Genomic DNA, 22,494 nt, shown 5'->3' on the forward strand with positions numbered 1-22,494 from the left:
AAAGACATGGGATTAATCAACTTCATCTCGGACTTTAGTAGAAAGGGTTCCAATTCCATGGAGGCAGTTTGGTTAGCCCATGGGCCATGGGATTCTCAGCTTGTTTTGGGTTCCTATTCGAGTTCTTCTGTTTCTATGCCGGTTTAGTCTTCTAGAAGCAAGAGGTCTGGGCGGGTGATGGCTCACCTCAAGCATTTGAGTTTCCTTTAGCGGCCGTTTGGATACATGGATTTTAGAATCCGGGATTTCTTCAAAATTGTAGCTAAATGACAAGAGAAGAAGCGGACCAGCCGTCGTTTTTTATTCGTTTTTTACTTCTTGCCCTTCTTTCCGACAGCAATAGAGTAGCAGATCCTCCCATATTTTCAGGTTTTAGAAATCTCAGGATGCAGGAGAGATTTTTAAAACCTGAATTTCTCACTTAAAATCCAAGAAACGCTGTCAGGACAGCATACAAGCTTGATCATAACCCTCTTTTACACTGTTTTCAAACTAAAAACCTGGATTCTAATATCTGAGTATCCAAACGGCCCCTTAGGGTTCTTCCCCTGTTTTGTTATTGGGGATTTGCTAGCGTCCATCGCAGAAGGGATTTCGTGGATGGACTGTTGCATGTGAGATCAGCCACCTCTTTAATGAAGACAAAATCTGATGAAAAGTGAGCTTGTGTGGCTGCTCTCACATGCAACAGCCCATCCGCGAAATGCCTTCTGCGATGGACGCTAGCAAATCCCTTGTTTTCGAGGCTAGTCAGTTAGTCCTCTTGTTTTTCTAGCAGTATCTATTTAATTTAAAGCACAAGAGGGGATTCAAAATTGGGAGGAGAATCCAGATTCCTTCATTTAACTAGAAAAAAGTACAGTGAGGCCTGTGTACTTGGATGAACTCAACAATTCATTCTAATAATTCATTTGGTTTCTGATTAGATTGATTTTGTTTCACTTTCGATTGTTTTGGACTCTTGGGTTGTTTTTTATCTTTTATCCACAACGCTGGAACTTATGCTCTCTCACTTTCGATTATTTTGGACTCTTGGGTTGTTTCACTTCCATTGTCAGCTCCTTTTGTAGGTTTACCCATGGCTATTATACTGCTTGCAATAAATCCAAGCTCGGTTAGACTGCAAGAGCACTCCTGGCTTAGGCTTTCCTCTCTTCTCCTTTCATTAGATCACAACAGGCAGCATCATAGGAAATCAGCTTTCATTATTTTGATATCTATAAATGCGGAAGGCCCACAAGGCAACAACAGTGACTAGTGCATTGAGCATGAACTTTGTAGGAAAAATGGATCAGAAATAGGAGCCCAATCCCAGTTTGAACTTTGAAGCAGTGTGCTATGTGTTGAAATAGGATTGGCCAGTTTACTGATTTTCAAGGGAAGAAATACAGGATACAAGACAAATCTCTTGCTTGAAAAATAATCCATATAGTAGAACTGCCTATCAATCACTCAGCACCACGACACACAGAAAGGGTTGCCAAAACAAGTATCAATTGAGAGGATGTCAAAAGTACTTTGGTTAATCTTAGATATACAGATCCAATTTGACCAAACGTTCAATCTCAATTGGGTTTAATTTAAATCGATACATCCTATTCCTATAACATTTTTTTTTGAATGGCAAAAAAATTAATATGAACACATAATAGATGTAAAAAAGTAAATTGTCCAATATTTTTGTTATAACTCCATATCATCCGCAATATGTGAACCGTCTGTTTTTTTTTTTTCGAATGGCAACATGTGAACCATCGTTTTCATATCATGTGCAATATGTGAACCGTAGTTGGGAAACCATTTCACTACTATTTTACCAAAATACTGCAAAATAAGTCATATCATGCCATAAACATGTCTTACAATCCAATATTAAGCCAAAAAAAGGGTTTATGCAGCATCCATGTCATATCGACAATATATCTGGGTACCATAGTATCACATCATCAGAAAATGCAACAAAGAAACTTAAAGCTCTGCGTAATGGCTCTGTCTGCTATCGAGAAGTTTCCAACATATGTAAACACACAGCAAGCTCAACGGGCATGATCGCAAAAGCAGATGAAGTTCGATAAACTACACTTTTGCTAACTGTATTGGACTTGTTAACCTCTACCTCGTAAAGAGAAAAACATACCCTGTCCCCCTAAAAAGCCTACATATCCTTGTACCTCTTCTCAACTGCTTCTAAGTCATGAATCTCCCTGTAATATCTACAAACTCGATGGTCACACCTGCAACCACAATGACAAGTACACTTTTAAGCAAGTAAATTTGATTGTCACATTCCCACCAAATCAAGATGGTAAGAGTATTCACTGCCTACCAATAGAGAAGGCAAGCGGCAACACACAGAATGATGTTCCTCTGAGCTTTATAAATCTGCAAAGCATCTCAATATCATTAAGTACTGCGCAGTTATGAAAGAGATTCAAGGGGAAAGGGTAACGTATATCCGAGAAACCAGAAACAAATCTGTTCAAACAAAACCGAGATAATAAACTAGCTAAATATCGAGATAACAGCCGATTTATATCGCCACGAAAATGTTTGTGTTTATTCTAAATACTAATCTCCATGAGAACAATGATAATAAGTGTGCATGAATCTTGCATAAGCATAACATAACTAGCAGCATTGGGGGATTCATATCACAGCTTGCAGCATTGAGAAATTTATAATCACAATGCAGAATTGAGTTGGGAGCGAAAACAACTGCTGTGGTTTCCCCGGAGAAAAATATAAAGAGGTCCAGATAAGGAGAATGGTTCTGGTTTTCTATGAACTGAGACAAACAACGTCAAAATAAATGAGCATTCAATAATCACCGATAAATTAGGGGATACTAAACTATCTTAGAATCAATAGTTTGAAACTGTCTATTTTGCCAACACAATTATCAACTTGTGCGCACGCGCACACACACATATATATTTGAAATGAACACATAAATATGAATTAAAAACAAATGATATAAGGGATTAATTGAGCCTTTAGCTCAATGATCAAGACTTTGTTCTTCAACCTCGAGGTCGGAGGTTCAATCCCAGCTTATGTATCAAAACATAAAATAAAATAAATGTTACAAAAGAACTCATTAGAGAAAACCTTTTCGTAAGTAAGCTAGCAACTGAAATATAGATCACTCCATGTCATTAGAGAACTTATTCTGTGTTTTTATCAAACAAATCCTTTTCTTTGTAACTGACATGTATATTCATTTAAAAATTGAAAAACTGTCTAGGCCAACTCAGAACAACAACAATCTATGTTCTCAATGTCCTTCTAAAAGAGCAAACCTTTTCTTTTGTAACTGTCATGCATATTAACGGGCCGTTTGGACACGCGGATTTTAGAATCCGGGATTTCTTCAAAATTGTAGATGAGAAACAAGAGAAGAAGCAGACCAGCCGTCGTTTTCTGATTTCTCGCCCTTCTTTCCGTCAGCAAGACCGTAGCAGATGATCCCATGTTTCCACATTTTAGAAATCTCAGGATGTGGGAGAGATTTCTAAAACCTGGTTTTCTTACTTAAAATCCAAGAAATGCTGTCATGACATCACACAGCAGCTTGATCATGAACCATCTTTTACACTGTTTTCAAACTAAAAACCTGGATTCTAAAATCCGTGTATCCAAACGGCCCCTAAGTCAATTCAAAAGTACGCCTACTGAATACTGATGATCCCCATACATGTGGATTAGGACAAGGATATCATGAATGGTAATAAGACCATCCTAACCGGATGTCCTCATACAAAAGTTGCATAAAACACTACCTTTATATCCCTTATATTTCAAGGCTTAGCAGAACATGTCAAACCATGCTCGTTGAGCTCGTGTTTCAAGCCATACATGGCATTCTTGAGCTTACAAAATGACAACCATCTGATGTTTGGAACATGGTTGATCCATGTAAATTTTTAAATGAAATGCGGAAACACCAACTGATGAGATGCCTAGTCATAGGAGTTCACAAGAGCTGGAACAGAATGAAATATACTAGCCATTTTTGTCACTTCCGTTCCGATGGGCATTGTGTTTTCTTCTATCATTTCAGTGTTCTGTTTCGAAAAAAGATGAGACGAAAAATTTAAGTTAAAACATTAAAACTAGAAAAAACTAAACCAAAGCAATTGCATACTTTATTTTTCTTTTGAATGGCAGCATATTTTATTAAAACAAGAAAAGACCTAAATGGTCAATACAAAGCAATAAAGCGAATAGGAAGAGTAAAAATACAGACAAGGGAGCACACCCAGAGCTGATCAAACTCAAGAGAGAAGGATATCTCGAGGGGGGAGAAAGTCAACAACTCAAGTGCTTCCTTGGATACCCCTTCTCTAACTAGTTTATCAGCCACTTCATTTGCCAACCTTCTCACATCCTGGAAAGAGATAAAGGAGCTGCCCACCCGATCCTGAATCTTGACAAAAAAGGAACAAACCGCAAAGGATATGAATGGGATCCCCTAAGCTATCTAATGACATCGAGGGAATCGCCTTCCACCACTACATTATCCATGGATTCCCTCTAATAATTTTATGCCCTGATGACTGCTCGCCCTTCCGCCTCATTAGAATCAGCGACTCCAATGGGGCCCGCGAAAGCCCACGCCATAGACCCTGTCTCATCTCTACTCACAGCCTCAATTCCGACCGACCAAGGTTCCCCAAGCTAGACCATCAAAATTAAGCACCACTAGGGCAAGGGCTAGAGGAGCCCACTCTTGCACTGTCAATGGCCTTGCCTCAACAGTAAAACATATATCCTTCCAAACCGTCCATAAGTCATAGGCAGAAACAAATCTGAAACATGGAAGGATCTTCACCCAGATCTTCAAAATTAAGCAACTGCATACTTTATTCGACTACCAGATATTAATTTCATGCTAAAAATTATCTAAAATCACATATTATAAGTACCACGTATGCAATCCATTAAAAGAGAGGGTTTTTTATTACTTAACTCCCCCACCCCTCATTTTTTTATTGGAGATGGTTTTCAACCGCATAGGCACTTAAAGGGCAAATTGGAACAACTGAAATGACCGGAATGATCGAAAGAGTCCAGAATATCCAGAATTGACCAGAAGATAGGCCTTCAATCCACCATGCATTCATCTCAACTTCATTGAAAAATTTAGTTCAGAAATTTTCTGAAGCTCTATAGGAAAACTTGATTACTTCTTTGCCATCTCAAAACGCAATACTGGTCTAAGGTTGAGGAAGATCTGTAGAGGCTGTCCTAGTAGTTACCGATCTGTCAATACTCAATACCACTTTATGATTGTTGTCGTTGTCTGCGATCTTCATTTCCAGCAAGCTGGCTTTCTACATGTTGCAAATCATCAACAAATTGACTTTGAAAATTCTGGTAGTTGCTAAAAGTTATTATATAACCAACAATAGAGGGAACGATGTCTGAGTATGGATGCACTGCACCTTATTGTCATGAAGGGCATATTCTGCTCCATTGTCATGGGCACGTCAGGAGGAAGATCATATAAAATAAAATTATCAAATGAGACATGCCTAGAGATTAAGAGAATGCTAGATTTAACAGAATAACACATATATACCTTATGATCCTCTGCTATATCCGAACATTATTCAAGTAACAAACTTTGGAAAAAGTTTCTTTCGTGTCGACGAGGGAAAGTTCAAATAACACATCAAAAAGAACAGAACTGAAAACAAACTGGAATCCTACCAATAACCAGCTATATGGAGAAGCAAAATTAAAAACAGGGTTGACGAGGATAGTTGCCAAGGAGTGAATTCTCCCCCTGCATCACTTGTAAATGTCTCGGGCGTAGTAGTGATGTTGAATAAAAGCGGAAAAGATGCAAGAAATATCGAATACTTCTTATTTGTGCTTAATAAAATAAATCTGTGTGGTGTGTGAAATTATCATGAAAATAAGATAGTTCCAGAACTCGACAAAGGCAATAGTAAAGCAGGCCCCTGAACATCACAATGAAGTAAATCTAAGTAAATTGAGAGATTTGATTTATAAATCCAAAAGGTAATAGTATATGCTTTGGGAGCTTTACCTTTCAAAAAAGAGAAAAAAGGGAACTTAGCTGAGGTGATAATGGAAAATTGACCTAACTGCTGATGCCACAGAAACTGGGACTTGTAGTGACAGAGCATGAACTTGTGAACTGTAACGACGGTCCAAATTTCCATGCCGAAGACATTCAGCAAGTGTTCTCCCCAAAGGCAAATACTTAATAAATATAGTGGAAGGTGAGAAAATAAAACAATAGTGATCTTTATCAGTAAACTAAGAAAAATAAAGCATCTTCTATTGTATGCTTGAAACTACAAAAACATCAAAAAATAGAAAGGTAAAAAAAATAAATGCAGATCACAACTGAGAAATTGAAAGAGAAATTCCATCCCCCATGAAGACATACAAAGACCCAATATTGAAACCATATCCCTGTCATAGCACATGTATAAGTCAAAAACATTTAAGATATTTGAAGTCTTCATGTCCTTTGGCAAGTCAATCACAGAAGCATTGTTTCTAATCTTCAATGCGGCAAATGGTCAAACCTTTTTGTTGCTGAGATTGTTGAATGTACCCAATGGAAACTGTTCCAAATAAACCATAACAAGATCACCTTCCTAAAACTCTTGATGTCTTCTGCACTTGTCAGGTTGACACCAATAATTTTGAATTGCTCTACTCTATCTTCTTGAGCAGCTGGTCATGGATTCCCCTGATGGGTACCACTATCTTTTCTATAATCAGTGATCTTTCCCACAACTGGTAACAATAAAAGATCAAGAAGATTGTTGGTATTCCTCACATAGACTACTTGAATGAACTCTTACTTGTAGCTCTATTGTGCAAAGAGTTGTACGTGAACTCTGTGTGAGGTAGTGCTAAATATACCAAGGCTACGACTCAACATGAAGTTTTAAAAGGAGTGTCTCCAAGCTTGATAATGGAACAAACTTGATGGAGATTACAATGGATCTATACAATCATACACTTCTTAGTGACAACTTGAAATTGGCATAGTTGAGTCCTTCCAAAGCGTGCAAGTGACTCATCAAGCTACCATAGGCAATTTAGACTGCTATGACAATTTGTTCCCCGGCAATTTGCATCCTTTGCAAGTGGAGTTGTATCAAAATTCATGTAAAATACAGTCCTTGAAACCTAATTCAGCAAGGTCTTTCTACTCTAGAGCATAAGGAACTTTCTATATTCATGATGCATTCATGCACCACTAGAGTGTACAGACTACATAAGTGCATGGGAATGAATATGTGCATACATTCTTTAGATTCTTTAAGACTCATGCATTTCTTTAGATTCTTTAAGAACTGGAAGCTTGCATGTGATATTGTTCTTCTCTTGAGCCTCTCTGTCTTCAAGTAAATAGATGAGGTTCATGAGGCTAAGCGAGATTACAAATTTGCAAGTGAGGATCTCCCTTTCAAGAATTCCAAATGGCTAATTACCCCTAGTTCTAGTGGTTTTGAGAATTCATTCTTGAGTTTAGGTGACTTGAGAAACCATAGAACTTCTTAACATGCCCATTGTTTTTTAATGGACTTAACATGCTCACATAGAACTTCTTAACATGCCCATTGTTTTTAAATGGACTTAACATGCTCATTATTGGTTGGCTCAAGTCAAGATCATCTTTGCCCATATTGATCAAAGGAAGACTGCACATTGGATAGATCTCCTTGATGATTAAATGCCCATCCTAGGTAGAGTTGAATCTTGCTCCAAGAGCTGGAAATGTGACAACAAAATCTTCCACACAATGTCTCCGACTTCCAACTTTTCAGTCTGACTTTCAAACCATATATACTCATGAAAGAGCATGGTAAACTATAATCTCTAAATACTAGTGTGGGCCTTGGTACCATGTTTGATACAATATGTTGATAATTCTCATAACAAATAGTGCATGATTACCTTCAAGGTTTTAAATATTGGTTTTGGTTTTGGTTTCGATTTCGACGGCCACATAAACGGAAACATTTTGGTTTTTGTTGGAAATTTCGGTGGAAATTCTTTAAAAATCCCAGAAATGTATGCAAAATATAACCAAATGACAGAATTTTAAGATGAAAATTCAGGAAATGGTAGAATAAACACAGATTATAGACTGAGCACCATAGATAGTCACAATCTAAATCGAAAGTAGAGAAACCACACCCCAAGAAACAAAATATCCCACGGAATCCCAATAAAACTAGAAATGTTCTTCCTTACTATCTTATGGTGGAACTTAGATAGTCACAATCTCCCTTTCAGAGTTTCATATGATTATGAGGGGTAAAAATTCCTCAAAAGGTCAGTTATGAGAAACTAGTAGAAATTTCGTATAACCTAATTTCTAAAGCAGGATGACATCACCTGCTGATGAAATTATAACGGCAGCACTTCAAGGCCTTGATTAGTTCCAAGCCTAATCCAGATATAATCACGGATTCTTCACAGAAATCGAAATAAGCAAAGTAGTAGGATAAAAGAACCAAACGAAGAGGTAAAAAAGACGACTCACGGTTTTCTCAGATCGGTCTCTTTCAGCTGCAGTGCAGATCTCAGACGTACACGTCAAGCGGTGCTCATTTTTCCAATAGATATCTAAGAAGAAGAAAATAGGGAGAGAAATCAAAGATATGCACAAATCATTCCAAACCCTAGAAAATCAAATTGAACGTGAGATTTTTTATTTTTTTATTTTTTTACCCATGATTTGGAAGACCGCGAAGGGGACTATGCTGATTGCGGGTCGGAGGATGAGGGAGATGAGAGAGACGAGCCGAGATTTGATGGGTTTGGGCAATGGAATCGTCAGGAGAAGAGCGCTTGCAGCCTCCGCCGCAACAACGTAGGCCAAGACCAACCATTGAAATGCCATTTTTCCTTCTTTTCTTCGTGGTGTTGTTCAAAGAAAAGTTTGGGTTGGGGTGGAATCGTACAGTTTATGGCCACCGACGTTTGGGTTTTGGGAATGGAACTTGTCTCATTAATTTACACTTATATTAGGGGTTAGAAGCTGCTACCGTTCCCGCAGGAAAGTACTTCCTAATTGCAGTTGTAGTGTTGTAATATCGCTCTCATTCAAGGGCATTACTGTCTTGTAATATGTCTCCTCTTCCTTTCCAATTGGTTTACCATGACATGATTTCCATTCTTCTAATGCACAGGGTAAACTAAGAATCACATACTGTAGACAAAAGGGACCGTTTGGATAAGCAGATTTTAGAATCCAGGATTTAGTTTGAAAACAGTGTCAAGAGGGTGAATGATCAAGCTGTTGTATGTTGTCCTCACAGCGTTTCTTGGATTTTAAGTCAAAAATCCAGGTTTTAGAAATCTCTCCCCGTCATGAGATTTCTAAGACCTGGAAGTATGGGACGATCTTTTGCTCTTTTGCCGTCAGAAAGAAGGGCGAGAAATCAAAAAACGACAGCCGGTCTCTTTCTTCTCTCGTCTCCCATCTACAATTTTGAGGAAATCCAAGATTCTAAAATCTGCGAATGGCCCCTAATTGTATAAAGTTTTCTCAACAATCCATAGTACGTAACCATCATCCTTTTGAGGTGATTTTTCTATCACGACCTATCTAGGGCAAGGAGGATTGAATTAATTTTTTGCAGCATTGTCATAAAGAAACCAACTTACTATCTCTAGTTCATCAGATAAAAAATCATTCAAAAGCTCCTCTATTTTGTAAAGACAACCTAGTCGTAGATGCTTTCTGACACAAAACTCTCTCTTCCCTTCAAACACACCCTTCTCCCTTCATCTTGTGGCATAGCAACTATCTGCCCTTGGATGAAAGATCAACAGTCCTTTTCGTTTCGTACAAAAATGCATGCGCACACACACATCAGAAAAATAGATGGTTTCTATTAATCTTGTATGATTTACCCCGACACCAATGAGTGTTTATATAGAACACTCAAAGGGCTTAACTTGTATGATTTACCCTGGACACTAATGAGCATTTATATAGAACACTGAAATGTTTACCTTTTCTCCATAGAACCGTAATTGAGATTTGATGGATCAAGGGCCTAGATGACTGGATCAAATCGACGGATATGATCAAACAATCAATGGATTTAGTCCATTCATATCAGCATTTTCTTCTCTCATGCCCTGTTTGGATTGCAAGAAAAATATTTCTTTGTAAAAGTCTTAGTATTTGTCATTTAGTGTTAGGAGTTTAGGCAGGTTTAGATAATTGTGTTAAAATAGAGTTAAAAGGGTGAATTCAACAATTCATTTCCCTTTTATAAATGGAACATTAACAAAAATAAAAAGTTTAAAAAATAAAAAGAAATTACTGTCATTAACCGTTGTGATCCAAACCATTGGTTTTTCTTCAAGATCTCTTATTGATGCATTTTTGACTTATCAAGATGATCGACAACATAGGATTATCTGAATTTGATCGGACAACAAGCAATGAGCTCTACTAATAGTAGCCCACCAGATCAATGCTGCCAATCATCAAGAAGTTACACATGGATTGCACGAATTTTTTAGAAAAGTACTAAAAAGAAAAACTTTTCCGAAATTTCAGGCTTTTCCATTGTATGATTACAATTTTTTTACATGAGATTTGCTAGCGTCCATCACATACGGCATTTCGAGGATGGGCTGTTGCATGTGAGAGCAAACACACAGGTCACTTTTCAGCAGATTTTGTCTTCATTCACAAGGTAGCTGTTCTCGTGAAACAGCCCATCTGCATACGCTAGCAAATCCCTTTCTACGTATGAAAAAATTTGTCATTTCCCTCTAAATTGTGCACATAAACAAATTGGGCAATGCCAGATTCACAGGCGCCGTACCAAATAAAGGGCGCCCTTCTTTTTTTCAAGGGGGGCTCGAAGTCTAGGCGTCTAGCGTTCCTCAAACAAATTTCCCTAGGAAACAAATATCGTTACGAAAAGTTATAAATCCACCCCCAAATATCTTAAATCGACCCGCTCTGTGTCTTTCATAAACGTCAAGACAGCCGATTGTAGTATGGAACCGCCCCTAATAAAATATCATTAAATAAACAGTTAATACCATTAAAACGTAGTGAAGTGTACGACACGCATGACCCACTAATATTCCAGACAAGACTACGAACTTACGAAGTCAGAGCATCTTTCTCATCCTAACTAATAAAATTCTAGAGAAGACTATAAAGTCAATGGCAGAGTATCCTTCTAATCCTTCACCACTCCCCGCAAAATCCTCTGCCATGGCTTCCTCCTCCCTCTTCATCTTCAGCTTTTCCTTCCTCCTCTCCCATTTCTCTTCAGCATCTGTCCCCCAACGACTCTCCAAATTCTCCATCTCCAATTCCCCATGGCGTCCAGACCAGAACCAAATACTCATATCCCCAAATTCCATTTTCGCAGCTGGCTTTCACCCTCTCCCCTCTTCCCCCCAACTCTACATCTTTGCAATTTGGTACCAACACACCTCGGACACAACCATTGTCTGGTCTGCAAATCCCAATAACCCCATCAATCGATCTACACTTCTCACCATCTCCCTCTCAGGAACCCTCTCTCTCAACGACTCCAGCAAAAATCTATGGCCCGACACTCCCATCAGAAAATCCAACGGTTCAGAGCTCGTCTTAAATGATGACGGTAGTCTAGTTTTCGACACTTGGACCAGCTTCAGTTACCCTACTGATACCTTCCTCCCCAACCAGCCTTTCAATCGAATCCGAACAAAGCTCCTCTCACATGGAGGTCCGAATGGGGTGTTTGAGTTTAGGAACTTAAGAAGTCTGGTTTTCAATTCCACTGACAGTTACTGGAACGCAGGCAGTAGCTTCAAGAACTTCACGGTTGATGGCGTGATCTTCAAGGAAAGCGGCAGCCAACTGTTATCGGCCGATCGTGGGGCTTCTTGGCTTCGGAGATTAACTCTAGATGTTGATGGGAACCTGAGGATTTACAGTCTCAACCCGAATTCTGGTACTTGGGTGATTGTTTGGCAGGCGACAGAAAACTTATGCACAATTCATGGTTCCTGTGGTCCCAATTATGTATGTTTGTTCAATGGATCCAATACTACTAGCTGCATCTGCCCTGTCGGGTTTCGAAGGAAGGAAGAGAATCGTCAATGTGAAAGGAAAATACCCTTATCGTCCAACTCGTTTGACAGCAAATTTCTTCGGCTGGATTTCGTCAATTTCGACAGCAGTTTGAACCCGAAACCAATCAATTTCTCAATTTGCCAAGCAACATGCCTTGCCAAGCCCAATTGCCTTGGCTTCTCCTATAAGTACAAGGGAAATCAGTACTGTGTCCACCATATGGACCACCTCCTCAATGGGTTCTGGTCTCCGGGGCCCGGAGTTTCTTTCTTCCTACGTGTAGACCGGTCGGAAACCGACGTCTCCAATTTCACCGGCATGACTTCATTGCTTGACACTGTCTGCCCGGCAAGAATTAGCCTCCCTCTCCCCCCAAAACAATCCAAAACCACGAGTAGGAATCTCGCCATTATCTGCACTCTCTTTGCTATCGAGCTCATCGTCGGGTTCTTATCTTTCTGGGCTTTCCTCCGAAGATACTCCAAGTACAGAGACATGGCTGGAACATTTGGTCTTGGATTCCTCCCCGCAGGTGGCCCGAAACGTTTCACCTACACCCAATTAAAATCTGCCACTAATGATTTTTCAAACGCCATTGGCCATGGTGGCAACTGTATGGTCTACAAAGGTGAGCTTCCTGATCACCGAATCATCGCAGTAAAACACCTGAAAAATGTAGCTGGTGGGGAAGCCCAATTCTGGGCCGAAGTGATGATAATTGCTCAAATGCATCACCTCAATCTAGTCCGATTGTGGGGTTTTTGTGCCGAGAAAGGTCAGCTAATGCTTGTCTATGAATACATTCCTAATGGCTCTCTAGACAAATTCCTCTTCCCTATTGGAAGCAATGAGGAATCAAATTCAAATAGCCAACAACAATTGGATCGGCCTCTTCTGGACTGGAACATCCGGTACAGAATTGCGGTGGGAGTCTCAAGGGCAATTGCTTACTTGCACGAAGAATGTCTAGAATGGGTTCTTCACTGTGACATCAAGCCAGAAAATATCCTCTTAGAAGATGATTTCTGCCCAAAAGTTTCTGATTTCGGACTAGCTAAACTATCCAAGAGAGAAGACATTGTGAGCATGTCGAGAATCCGTGGGACTAGGGGTTACTTGGCCCCTGAATGGGTGAAGATTGAAGAGCCGATCACAGCCAAGGCAGACGTTTACAGTTTTGGGATGGTGTTGTTGGAGATAGTGAGTGGGATCCGAAATTTTGAGTTTTGTCGTTCTTCGCTTGGGAGTGAGGATTGGTATTTTCCTAGATGGGCTTTTGATGTGGTATGCAAGGAGAAGAGGGTGGAGGAGATTCTGGACCGTCGGATTCTTAATCAATATAATGATCAGCTGCACTTTGCAATGGTGGATCGGATGGTGAAGACTGCGATGTGGTGCTTGCAAGATCGACCAGAGATGAGGCCTTCGATGGGGAAGGTAGTGAAGATGTTGGAAGGGACGGTGGAGATCATGGAACCTGAGAAGCCGACAATTTTCTACTTGGCAGATGCCGGAGATGACCCACTTTGAGAAGATCTAGATATTAGTCTAGACTCTTTATATATGATAAACGGGATTTGCTAGGGTCCATCCAAGGCATGTCACAGCTGGTCTGTCGCATGTCAGACCAGCCACCATTCACGGATGACCAGCCGCGAAATGCCTTTTGCGATGGACCCTAGCAATTCCCTAAATAAACAATCTCCATGTCTGTATGAATTTTTGGAGATGGTGGTTTTAGAGATGTTAGCATTGAAAATTGTAGACAATACATATATGATGTACCTTCACCTTCTTTGTTAGAACCGTAAGTGATTGAATAAATGTACAAATATTATTTATTAGGTTCATTTTTAAAGGAATATGTCCATGGGAATAGTCAATGTTCAAACAGCAGAAAAATCTCACATTGACTTGGAAGTGAGCCAGACTTTTGCCAACTTGATGGACTCATTCGAGAGACTCGAGACTCGAGACTCAATCGAAGCCCAAAGGAAATTCATTCCATCTACTCTAATGGCAAAATTCAATAGAGAAACTAAAATGAAAGTGTACTATTGTTATTCTTCATCTAGACATAAACCACCACATGACTCGAGACTCAATCGAAGCCCAAAGGAAATTCATTCCATCTACTCTAATGTCAAAATTCAATAGAGAAACTAAAATGAAAGTGTACTATTGTTATTCTTCATCTAGACATAAACCACCACATGACTCGAGACTCAATCGAAGCCCAAAGGAAATTCATTCCTTCTACTCTAATGGCAAAATTCAATAGAGAAACTAAAATGAAAGTGTACTATTGTTATTCTTCATCTAGACATAAACCACCACATGACTATTCTTCTTCTTCCATCGAGATCGAGATAGAGACTGCCACATCAATAGAAGCACTTTTCTTGTCCAAAATCTAGTTAAAAACCCATAAAACTCAACTCTAGTTACAAGTTAATAAATGAGTAGAGGACTTGCATTAAAGGACTTGAAGTAAAGTATTATGAAAGAGAGCCGCTAGCAGTTTGGGGTACCCTGATACGTATAACAATTAAGTGGACTATTACACTTGTTTATTCCTGTATCTTCTTCCTCTCAAGCTCATTTCATACTCTTTTGGCGGAAAAAGAAACAATGCAATCCCTTAGAACTCATAAAAAATTCATACACACAAGGAAAAGACTCACACGTGAAGACCAACAAAAAAAAAAACTGGTACTACACCCATTGTTTTGATATTAGCAACCCAATTGTCTGTCATGGCTCCCACTACATCCTTAGCATCCAATAAGAGAATTTTCAATTTTAAAGAGGGCTGCCAATATAAACAGCAGGGTGCAAATATTAGCTCCTCTAAAGAATTACTGAAGATGATTAATTCTAAACCGTAGATTAAATCCAAGATGGAGGCAAATAGGCATAGTTATTTGGCATACCATATCCACTGTAGAAGGGGTTAAAAGTGTAAGGATTATACACTTGCACTTCCCAACCATTTGTCTCATTTGGTCGTATGTCTTCCGTATATCCGTACATATACCCGTATCCGTATTCGTATCCTGTTTGACGTAACACCATACTTCGAGGAACCCGCTGAATGCCAGTAGAAGCTTCTAGAAGAACCTCCCAACTGACATCGCTCGTTTCCAACTGAATTAACGGCTCATGATTTTCCTCCTCGAACTTCTCCCACTCCGTACTAATCAACGGCTCAACTTTTGCTAGCTGTCGATCGACCCCATCTTCAGTTGACGGAGAATCTGACGGCGACATCGTTCCTGACGTCGAGGAAGAAGATTCCGTTAACTCCCACCTCTCGTTAAGAAAAGCTTCAAGTGCTCGCACGTGTATGTGAGGGATCTTTTGGATAAGAGGATACTCGTAGGACCCACACAGCCCCCTACTCTTACATGACTCGTAAAACTCGCTGAGTTGACTCAGCTGCAGCGCTGCTTTTTTGTAGATCCTCACGGTGGAAATTGAGCTACGGTACTGCATTTGAAATAGATTGTCGAGCAAAAACATTATGTGTTTCTGAAAGGCTGAATAACAGACAAAACTGTCTCGGATTATCAGTTTCATTGCCGGCCGGATTACGTAACTCCGGGATGCGGCGCCGATCGGATGGGAGTCCATGACTCGGTCCATGAGGCTCTGGAGTTGAGGAACTCGGTCGAGAACTCGTCCGATTTCCTTCATTGTTTCCGACACATTTCCGGGCGATTCTTGGAGTTTTTCTTCACCAAAAGAGATGCAATCTAGTTCCTCATCGAGGAGGCGAGCATAGGATCGGATAAAGAGAGTAAAATCTTCTGAAGCGGAGGACGAGTTATCGCGGAAATGGCAAGGGTGGAAAGAGAGCAAGCCGTTGGATCGGGACCATAAGAGATGGGATCGGAACGAGTGCGACTCCGGGAGGGATCGGAGAAGCCGGTGGAGGAGGATAAGGCATTTGAGTGCGACTCGCCAGCACTGAGTCCTTCCGAATCGGCGAGTGAAGCTGAGTGCGAACACGCGTGAGGCAGTAGGGGAGAAAGCAAAGATTTTGATGAGCTCGTGGATGTATTTTTCGGGGAGAGGGACATCGTCCGGTGCGGTGGCTTTGATGACGATGAGTTCGAGATCACAAAAGCCGGTGATTGTTGCGATCTTGGCATATCCGACGGCTGTGTGCTCCCGAAGAACAGTGCACGCTTGTCGAAACCGCCTCTGCATGGTGGAGGACGCAAGGTGGTGCAGAGGAAGACGATCAAGAACGTGCGGCGTGAAACAAGTTTCTTATTCTTCAACTTCTATTCCTAGCAAATCAACAAAGGATCCTATGCATCAGAAGGGAAAGGAAGGGAAGATGTTTGCCGATGGGGTTTGATAAGGAGAGATATAGAAAGAGACCAAGGTGGAGTACGAGAGGAAAGATTATTTTAAAATGTATCTCTAAACATTAACTAAGATAGATATAAAAGTAAAGTAATCAGTCATATAATATTTTAGGAGTATACAAAGTGAGCTTTAATGTCTCATTTGTACATAAGATTAGATTGAAATAATATTATTTACAACTAAGACCAATTTTGGTGTATCCAAAGAGGCGCTAAAATATAAACACCGCGCCTTAAACCGAACGATCGGAGGGAAGGAAATTTTGTAGTTTTGGGAATTTTTTGTCCTTGGCGCTGTTTGTGTTGTCATCGATTTTTCCGCGGAATCGAGAGAGTACGGAAGTTTTGTTTGGTATTGGGGTTACACGAGAAACAGCCGTGATTGATTTAGTACAGTTCATTGGCAGGTCGATGTTTTTGGAGGACATAGGAAGTGAGTCCCTAAATTTTTGTACCGTGGACCAACTACAAAGAATGACAGCTAGCTTGTTTATTAGTTTGCTATGGAGTCTCACATTAGTATGATCCTGGTGGCGTTTTCTTCTTCTCGTTTCCCATCTCATCATTCCCAATTTGGGGCTGCATAAAAATTTATTCTAAGAGACTGTTTGAATTGTAGGGAAAACAATTGTGACAGAGCAAATTTCTAGGATTTTTCTTCTTCACAATTTATAGAGAAATGATATGGTAATGGCTTATTTGAGCCATGTTTGGCAATCATCTATTTTTCTCGGTTCATCAGTTTATCAAGTACCTAGTTAGTAGTAGTTAGAGAGAAATAGGGAGAGTAGAAGGAGAGGCTTGAGCTAGAGGTAAGGAGAGGATGAGAAGTGCCTTTGAGTGGAGTTTTTTTTTCCCCTTGTTTTCAGCATTTTCTCACCCTCTCCTCATTCACTCCCTCTCAGTTCTCCCTCTCCGCCCTCTCTCACCATTGGGTGACCTAATATTTTATGGGGAAAAATCATGGTTGCCAAACATGCCTTTAGAAGGATGTCATCATAAATTGAAATCCCTCTAGCTTTGTTTTGTGTAAATCAAACTTCAAGCACTAGCTTTTCTTCTTCTTCCTTTTTTCATGTGTAAATCAAGCAATGGAAATGCAGATATTTTGGAAAAAGTTTTTCCTTTCCGAACTTCTCTTAAATATTCCTGTAATCCAAACAAGTCCTTCATTCACAGCTTCAGGAAATGATTATCATGCGTCTAGTAATCCTTCTCCACCAGCCATTCGACAAACAGCGCATGGATATGCTGATCGAGACCGCTAATCTTGTGGGAATTATAATATTAATGTGACATAAACCGTACATGACAAATAGAGATCTCGTCCACTTGATCAAGGCTTTTAAATATTCATGATGAATCCCTTCAAAATAGGTACAAAGTCCCTCTATGATCATGGAGGTGGATTGCCATTTCAGGATGACACATCTTGTGGTGGCCCACAAAATCACATGTGTTGATCATCAAGCCCACATGTCATATGTGCAAGGGCCACAAGAGAAGGATACTTGGATGAATGGTTTTAGCATTACACTCACAGCTAAAGAATTATTATAGTTGTAAGCTTAATAGGCATTTAACCTTATTTAGTTTGGGAAAGTACAGTACATGACACAATATATGCGATGTTAGCAATTCACAAGACATGGTAACTCCTAATGTGGGTCTCTAAGTTCATACATGCATGCAGGTTTATAATAATTATGTCTTTGGAATTACGGAACAAGAGGTGAAGCCATTTGATATACCATACAAAGTACTTTGCTTAACGTCCATTGCTGAAGGCATTTCGGGGATGGTCTGATGCATCTGGCAGCCACAGTGGCTCGCTTTTCAGCAGATTTTGTCTTTATTCACAAGGTGGCTGCGAAGCTCACTTTTCAGCAGATTTTGTCTTTATTCACAATGTGGGGACCATCCGCGAAATGCCTTCTGCGATGGATGCTAGCAAATCCCTAATATAAAGCCTAGTGTCATCTTTCAAGCTTAGCCATTGCACCACTGAAGGCATCCTTGCTTACAAGGTTTTTACATCTGGTCTTTCTTCGTTGAGACTTGAAGGAGGACCCCATAAACCCTCAGAATTTTACTAGTGACGGCATTGGTGATCGATAGGCCTAAGACCTAAAGTTGATTCAGTAGACACCAGTCTACATTCTCAAATGGGCTCGTGGTCAGTTTACGGGACTGATAGGTGTTAGGCATTTGGCCCCGCCTGATTCAATAAATCAGTTTCTACTAGAATATATGAGGTTTCTTTATTAAATCTATAATTAAAAACGATTTACTCATATTCAAAATACTACCATGCATCATAAGATATGACAGTATAAAATCACATGTATCACAATTAGACTGATCGGCTATCTTTCGGGATCACACTGCTATTTGCAGTCACAAGAACCTCAAATCTCACAATCGCATGCACTCTTGTGGTTGCCAGAAAGATCACACATATTTGTGGTCAAAGGTAATACACAATTTGTGATCTCTAATCTCATGACATCAGGTACATCAGATCAGATATGACTATTTGTGCTGGTGTGGTTCTGATCATTTGAGATTGCAGATTAGTTAGATGTGAAAAAACAAGTCTACCAATATTTCAAATAAAAGGATATGTAGGAAATTAAATGAAGAACTAGATTAGTTAGATGTGAAAAAATAAGTCTACCAATATTTCAAACAAAAGGATATGTAGGAAATTAAATGAAGAACCATAGATCTTGGATTACGTATTGCATTATGATCGCTACTTTTTTAATTTCAGATATGAGTCTATTTGCATATACTGAGCTCCTAGATTTCTGAAATTTATGGTCCAATGAACAAATATCTAGATCTGTGAAAAATACCTTAATCTAACTATTTACTAGATCAAATCAAGTGAAATTAATCTATGGAACAATAATTCAAATAAAATGATGATAATTTATTTTACTTGTTTGAATTAAATCTGAATTTCCTAGTTCTGAGATTTTATTTTGAAGATGAAAAGCCACAAAATTTCTAATGACCTTCGACCAACCTCCCTACACGGAATCACAGCTGAAACATAATTTACTGCTAGCTTTCCTCCAAATCAATGGACAGCGACAAAATTTTCAATGACCACTATACACAACTAATGAAGAATTTGCCCCTACAAATGAGTTATAAGCTCCTTTCTTATAAAACTATATATATGGGAATGTATTTTTCTGCAACGGCTCACACATTTCCAGGAAAATTCATATCAATGGGTTTCCATAGGCATCCAAATGCACCAAAAACAACTTTAAACAATGTTCCATTGAGTACTTTTACATATCCATGTAAGCATCCAAATGCACCATAAACAACTTTAAAATATGATGTACTGAGTAATTTTACAATGGAGCAAAATTCCCCAATTATCTTCAACTAGTTTCTATCATCTTATAATAAATTTTCCCTTGAAGTGAGCGTATCTAAATGCCCTTGGGAAAAAAAAGACTTTCATGAGGTCAACATACCACCTTCAAATCTCATGAACTTGTGATATAAGAATAAATTGGTTCAAATATTCCACCACTGCTTTTGACTGAGATGGGGAGTGGTGGAATATTTATTTTTTTTCGTTACCATTTCAAAAATATATATATATATATATATATATATATTCCACCACTCCACACCTCAGTCAAAAGCAGTTGTCCCCTTTTTTCCTGGTCTTTTCCTACTACCCATTTTTTTAATTCTGAATTGGCATCCATACTATGAATTGAATCACTTGGAGTTTAGTGGGATTTTTTTTTCGTACTTGAGTTGCATAGATAAAAACTTGACCCTTACTCTTATATTAAATTTTGGAAAAGATATAACAAAAAAGAGTACTATGCCCACCAAAACATAAAACAGTCAAGAGTGATGATGGATATTTTGAGTGAAACCTGTGCCCTATCAGAGAACATTCAAAGATAATTTCGTAAATCTTTGAACTCCTATCCCAGACTCAATCCTTATTGTTGTGCCATCAGTCTTAGAAAAGTTTGACAAATAGATCTTCACGAGTGTTTCTTCTGTTAGCGGAGGAAAGGATCGATCCTATGCTGTTAGCGGAGGAATGGATCAATACTAAGTTGGGTATAAAAAATCTCTCAAAACTCACAATATGAGACTTAACTTATGCCAGTACTCACACTATAGGGTTCTCTCCAAAACAACACAAAAACCAAATTTGATAACTAGAAATTACAACTACTTCCCCCAATTCTTCATGCAGACAAATTTGAATAATTCTCTACAAGCATCTTCCAAGGGGTCTAAACAGGGCAAGCATCTTAAGAATTTATCACTTGGCATCCATATTTACACCCAATTAGATTTATAGATGAGAGCATGTGTTCTAGAGTTTTTTGGGTATAGAAAATCTATATACTATATCACAAGTACACAAGTAGTCACTACAAAATAGAAAATTCAAAAACTTTAAAAACAATATCAAGTGAAATGCTAAAGTTCAACCTAGTGTTCAACCAAGTGCAACAGAGAACTTAGTGTTTGCTGCTCATTTGTTTTGAGCTTTGGTTCTCCCTTCCTCGTTGCTTCCGAGTTACGGTTGGTTTTGAGCTTTTATTGTGTCATCTTCATTTATGAAATAAATCGGTAGGGATCACCGCTAAACCCCAGCTTACCCATCAAAAAAAAATGCAACAGAGAAGAAGATGGCAGGCAATATGACAGGAACTAATTCGGAAATGTAAAGAGCACAAGAACTCAAATTTGAAATGGAATGGAAATTAGACCACTGTATAGAAAAGGAGTATTGTTATATTAATAGAACTTTCCATTCTTAAATTTCTGCTAGAAGAGTCATCTCATCTCCTTCCATCTTGCTTGCTGAAATTTTTGTTATTATTTTTTCGGTAGTCTGTCGGCTGGGGAATCCACTCTTCTAATTAAGATTCAGCCCCTCCTTCAATTGAGAGTGGCTTCCTAAATGTAAATTTTAATACCAATTCTTTCAAACTAGATCAGCTCATGAGTTTATCTCAGGACTGAAATCTTATGAGCAAGAGAGCTTCCCAATCCAATACAATTTAATACCACCATAAGTCAAAGTATCATTCCAGGTTCCAAACCAAGATCAAGAGTAAGGTATTCTAACACAATTCAATTTCATCTTATGAAACAGATTTAAAATGTACAGACAGGCTATAAAGCATTATCAATTGATCATGAATTCAAATCAAGGCAGAAGTCAAATGATCTGTCCAAGAGTTATTGACCTACATGGAATCAGTCTCCTTGTGCTTGTTGTAATGATAAGCACTAAGGAGTAGCCTAACAATAGAGAAATTCAAACCAAGGGAATGCACCCCTGTTATGTAGTCTTGATTACTAGCCTCTGCAAAAATGTTCGAAACATACAGAATTTCTGAAGTGTCACATGATCTTGAAGGAAATGACTGCATTTCAGTGTGCAAAACGTCAAGAAATCTGTGCTTAGGTTGCTAATTCAAACTCAGAGAAAATAATGAAATTACTCCAGATTAGGATAGCTTCGAGAGATGACAGTTAAGGCACTGTCTTTGTAACAAAATCACAAGATTGTTAATTACAGAGGAGATGACTGATCTGTCCATGCAGAGACATTTTTTTAATTTTAAGTTTTTAACTAAAGAAACTGACATGAAGAAAATGCATCAATTCTCAGAAAACTCAATGTATTATTTTAATAAACAATGAGAGAATATTTAAAATTTAAATTCTTACTGTAGACTCAGTAATAATCTGATCTCCCAAACTTCACCCATTTTCTAATTAAGAAAGAAAAACAGCAATTTACGGGTCAAAATTGAGATTTCCACCTAATAATCTCTATCTACTAAAACTAGGAAGACAAGGTAATGAGTTTTGCAAAAACAGAGAGAGAGAGAGAGAGAGAGAGAGAGAGAGAGAGAGAGAGAGAGAAGAGAAGACAAATACTTAGGGGCGTTTCGAGGCATGGAGAAGGATGAGAAGAAAAATACCAGCAATTTTCCAAGAAAAACAGCA

General features: G+C 38.9%; 3 protein-coding genes across 3 annotated transcripts; 1 reads left to right on the forward strand and 2 right to left on the reverse strand.

Moving 5' to 3' along the window:
- Positions 1–1,811: 1,811 nt before the first annotated feature.
- On the reverse strand, positions 1,812–9,033 carry LOC143877690 (uncharacterized). Its single transcript, XM_077379883.1, has 4 exons — positions 8,728–9,033; positions 8,540–8,622; positions 2,327–2,382; positions 1,812–2,234 (listed from the first exon to the last, which is right to left on the reverse strand). Exons 1-4 carry the CDS (start codon positions 8,897–8,899, stop codon positions 2,156–2,158), a joined length of 390 nt encoding a protein of 129 aa, XP_077235998.1. The 5' UTR covers positions 8,900–9,033; the 3' UTR covers positions 1,812–2,155.
- Positions 9,034–11,208: 2,175 nt separating this feature from the next.
- LOC143876705 (G-type lectin S-receptor-like serine/threonine-protein kinase At5g24080) lies at positions 11,209–13,941 on the forward strand. The gene has a single exon (XM_077378395.1). The coding sequence runs from the start codon at positions 11,246–11,248 to the stop codon at positions 13,625–13,627; it is 2,382 nt and encodes a 793-aa protein (XP_077234510.1). The 5' UTR covers positions 11,209–11,245; the 3' UTR covers positions 13,628–13,941.
- Positions 13,942–14,626: 685 nt separating this feature from the next.
- Positions 14,627–16,456, reverse strand: LOC143876706 (putative clathrin assembly protein At4g32285). The gene has a single exon (XM_077378396.1). It carries the CDS (start codon positions 16,307–16,309, stop codon positions 14,987–14,989), a length of 1,323 nt encoding a protein of 440 aa, XP_077234511.1. The 5' UTR covers positions 16,310–16,456; the 3' UTR covers positions 14,627–14,986.
- Positions 16,457–22,494: the final 6,038 nt, after the last annotated feature.

This window comes from Tasmannia lanceolata, unplaced genomic scaffold, assembly GCF_043159265.1.
Source record: "Tasmannia lanceolata isolate RefF3 unplaced genomic scaffold, GAP_Taslan_0.1 ptg000005l, whole genome shotgun sequence".
NCBI classification, from domain to species: domain Eukaryota; kingdom Viridiplantae; phylum Streptophyta; class Magnoliopsida; order Canellales; family Winteraceae; genus Tasmannia; species Tasmannia lanceolata.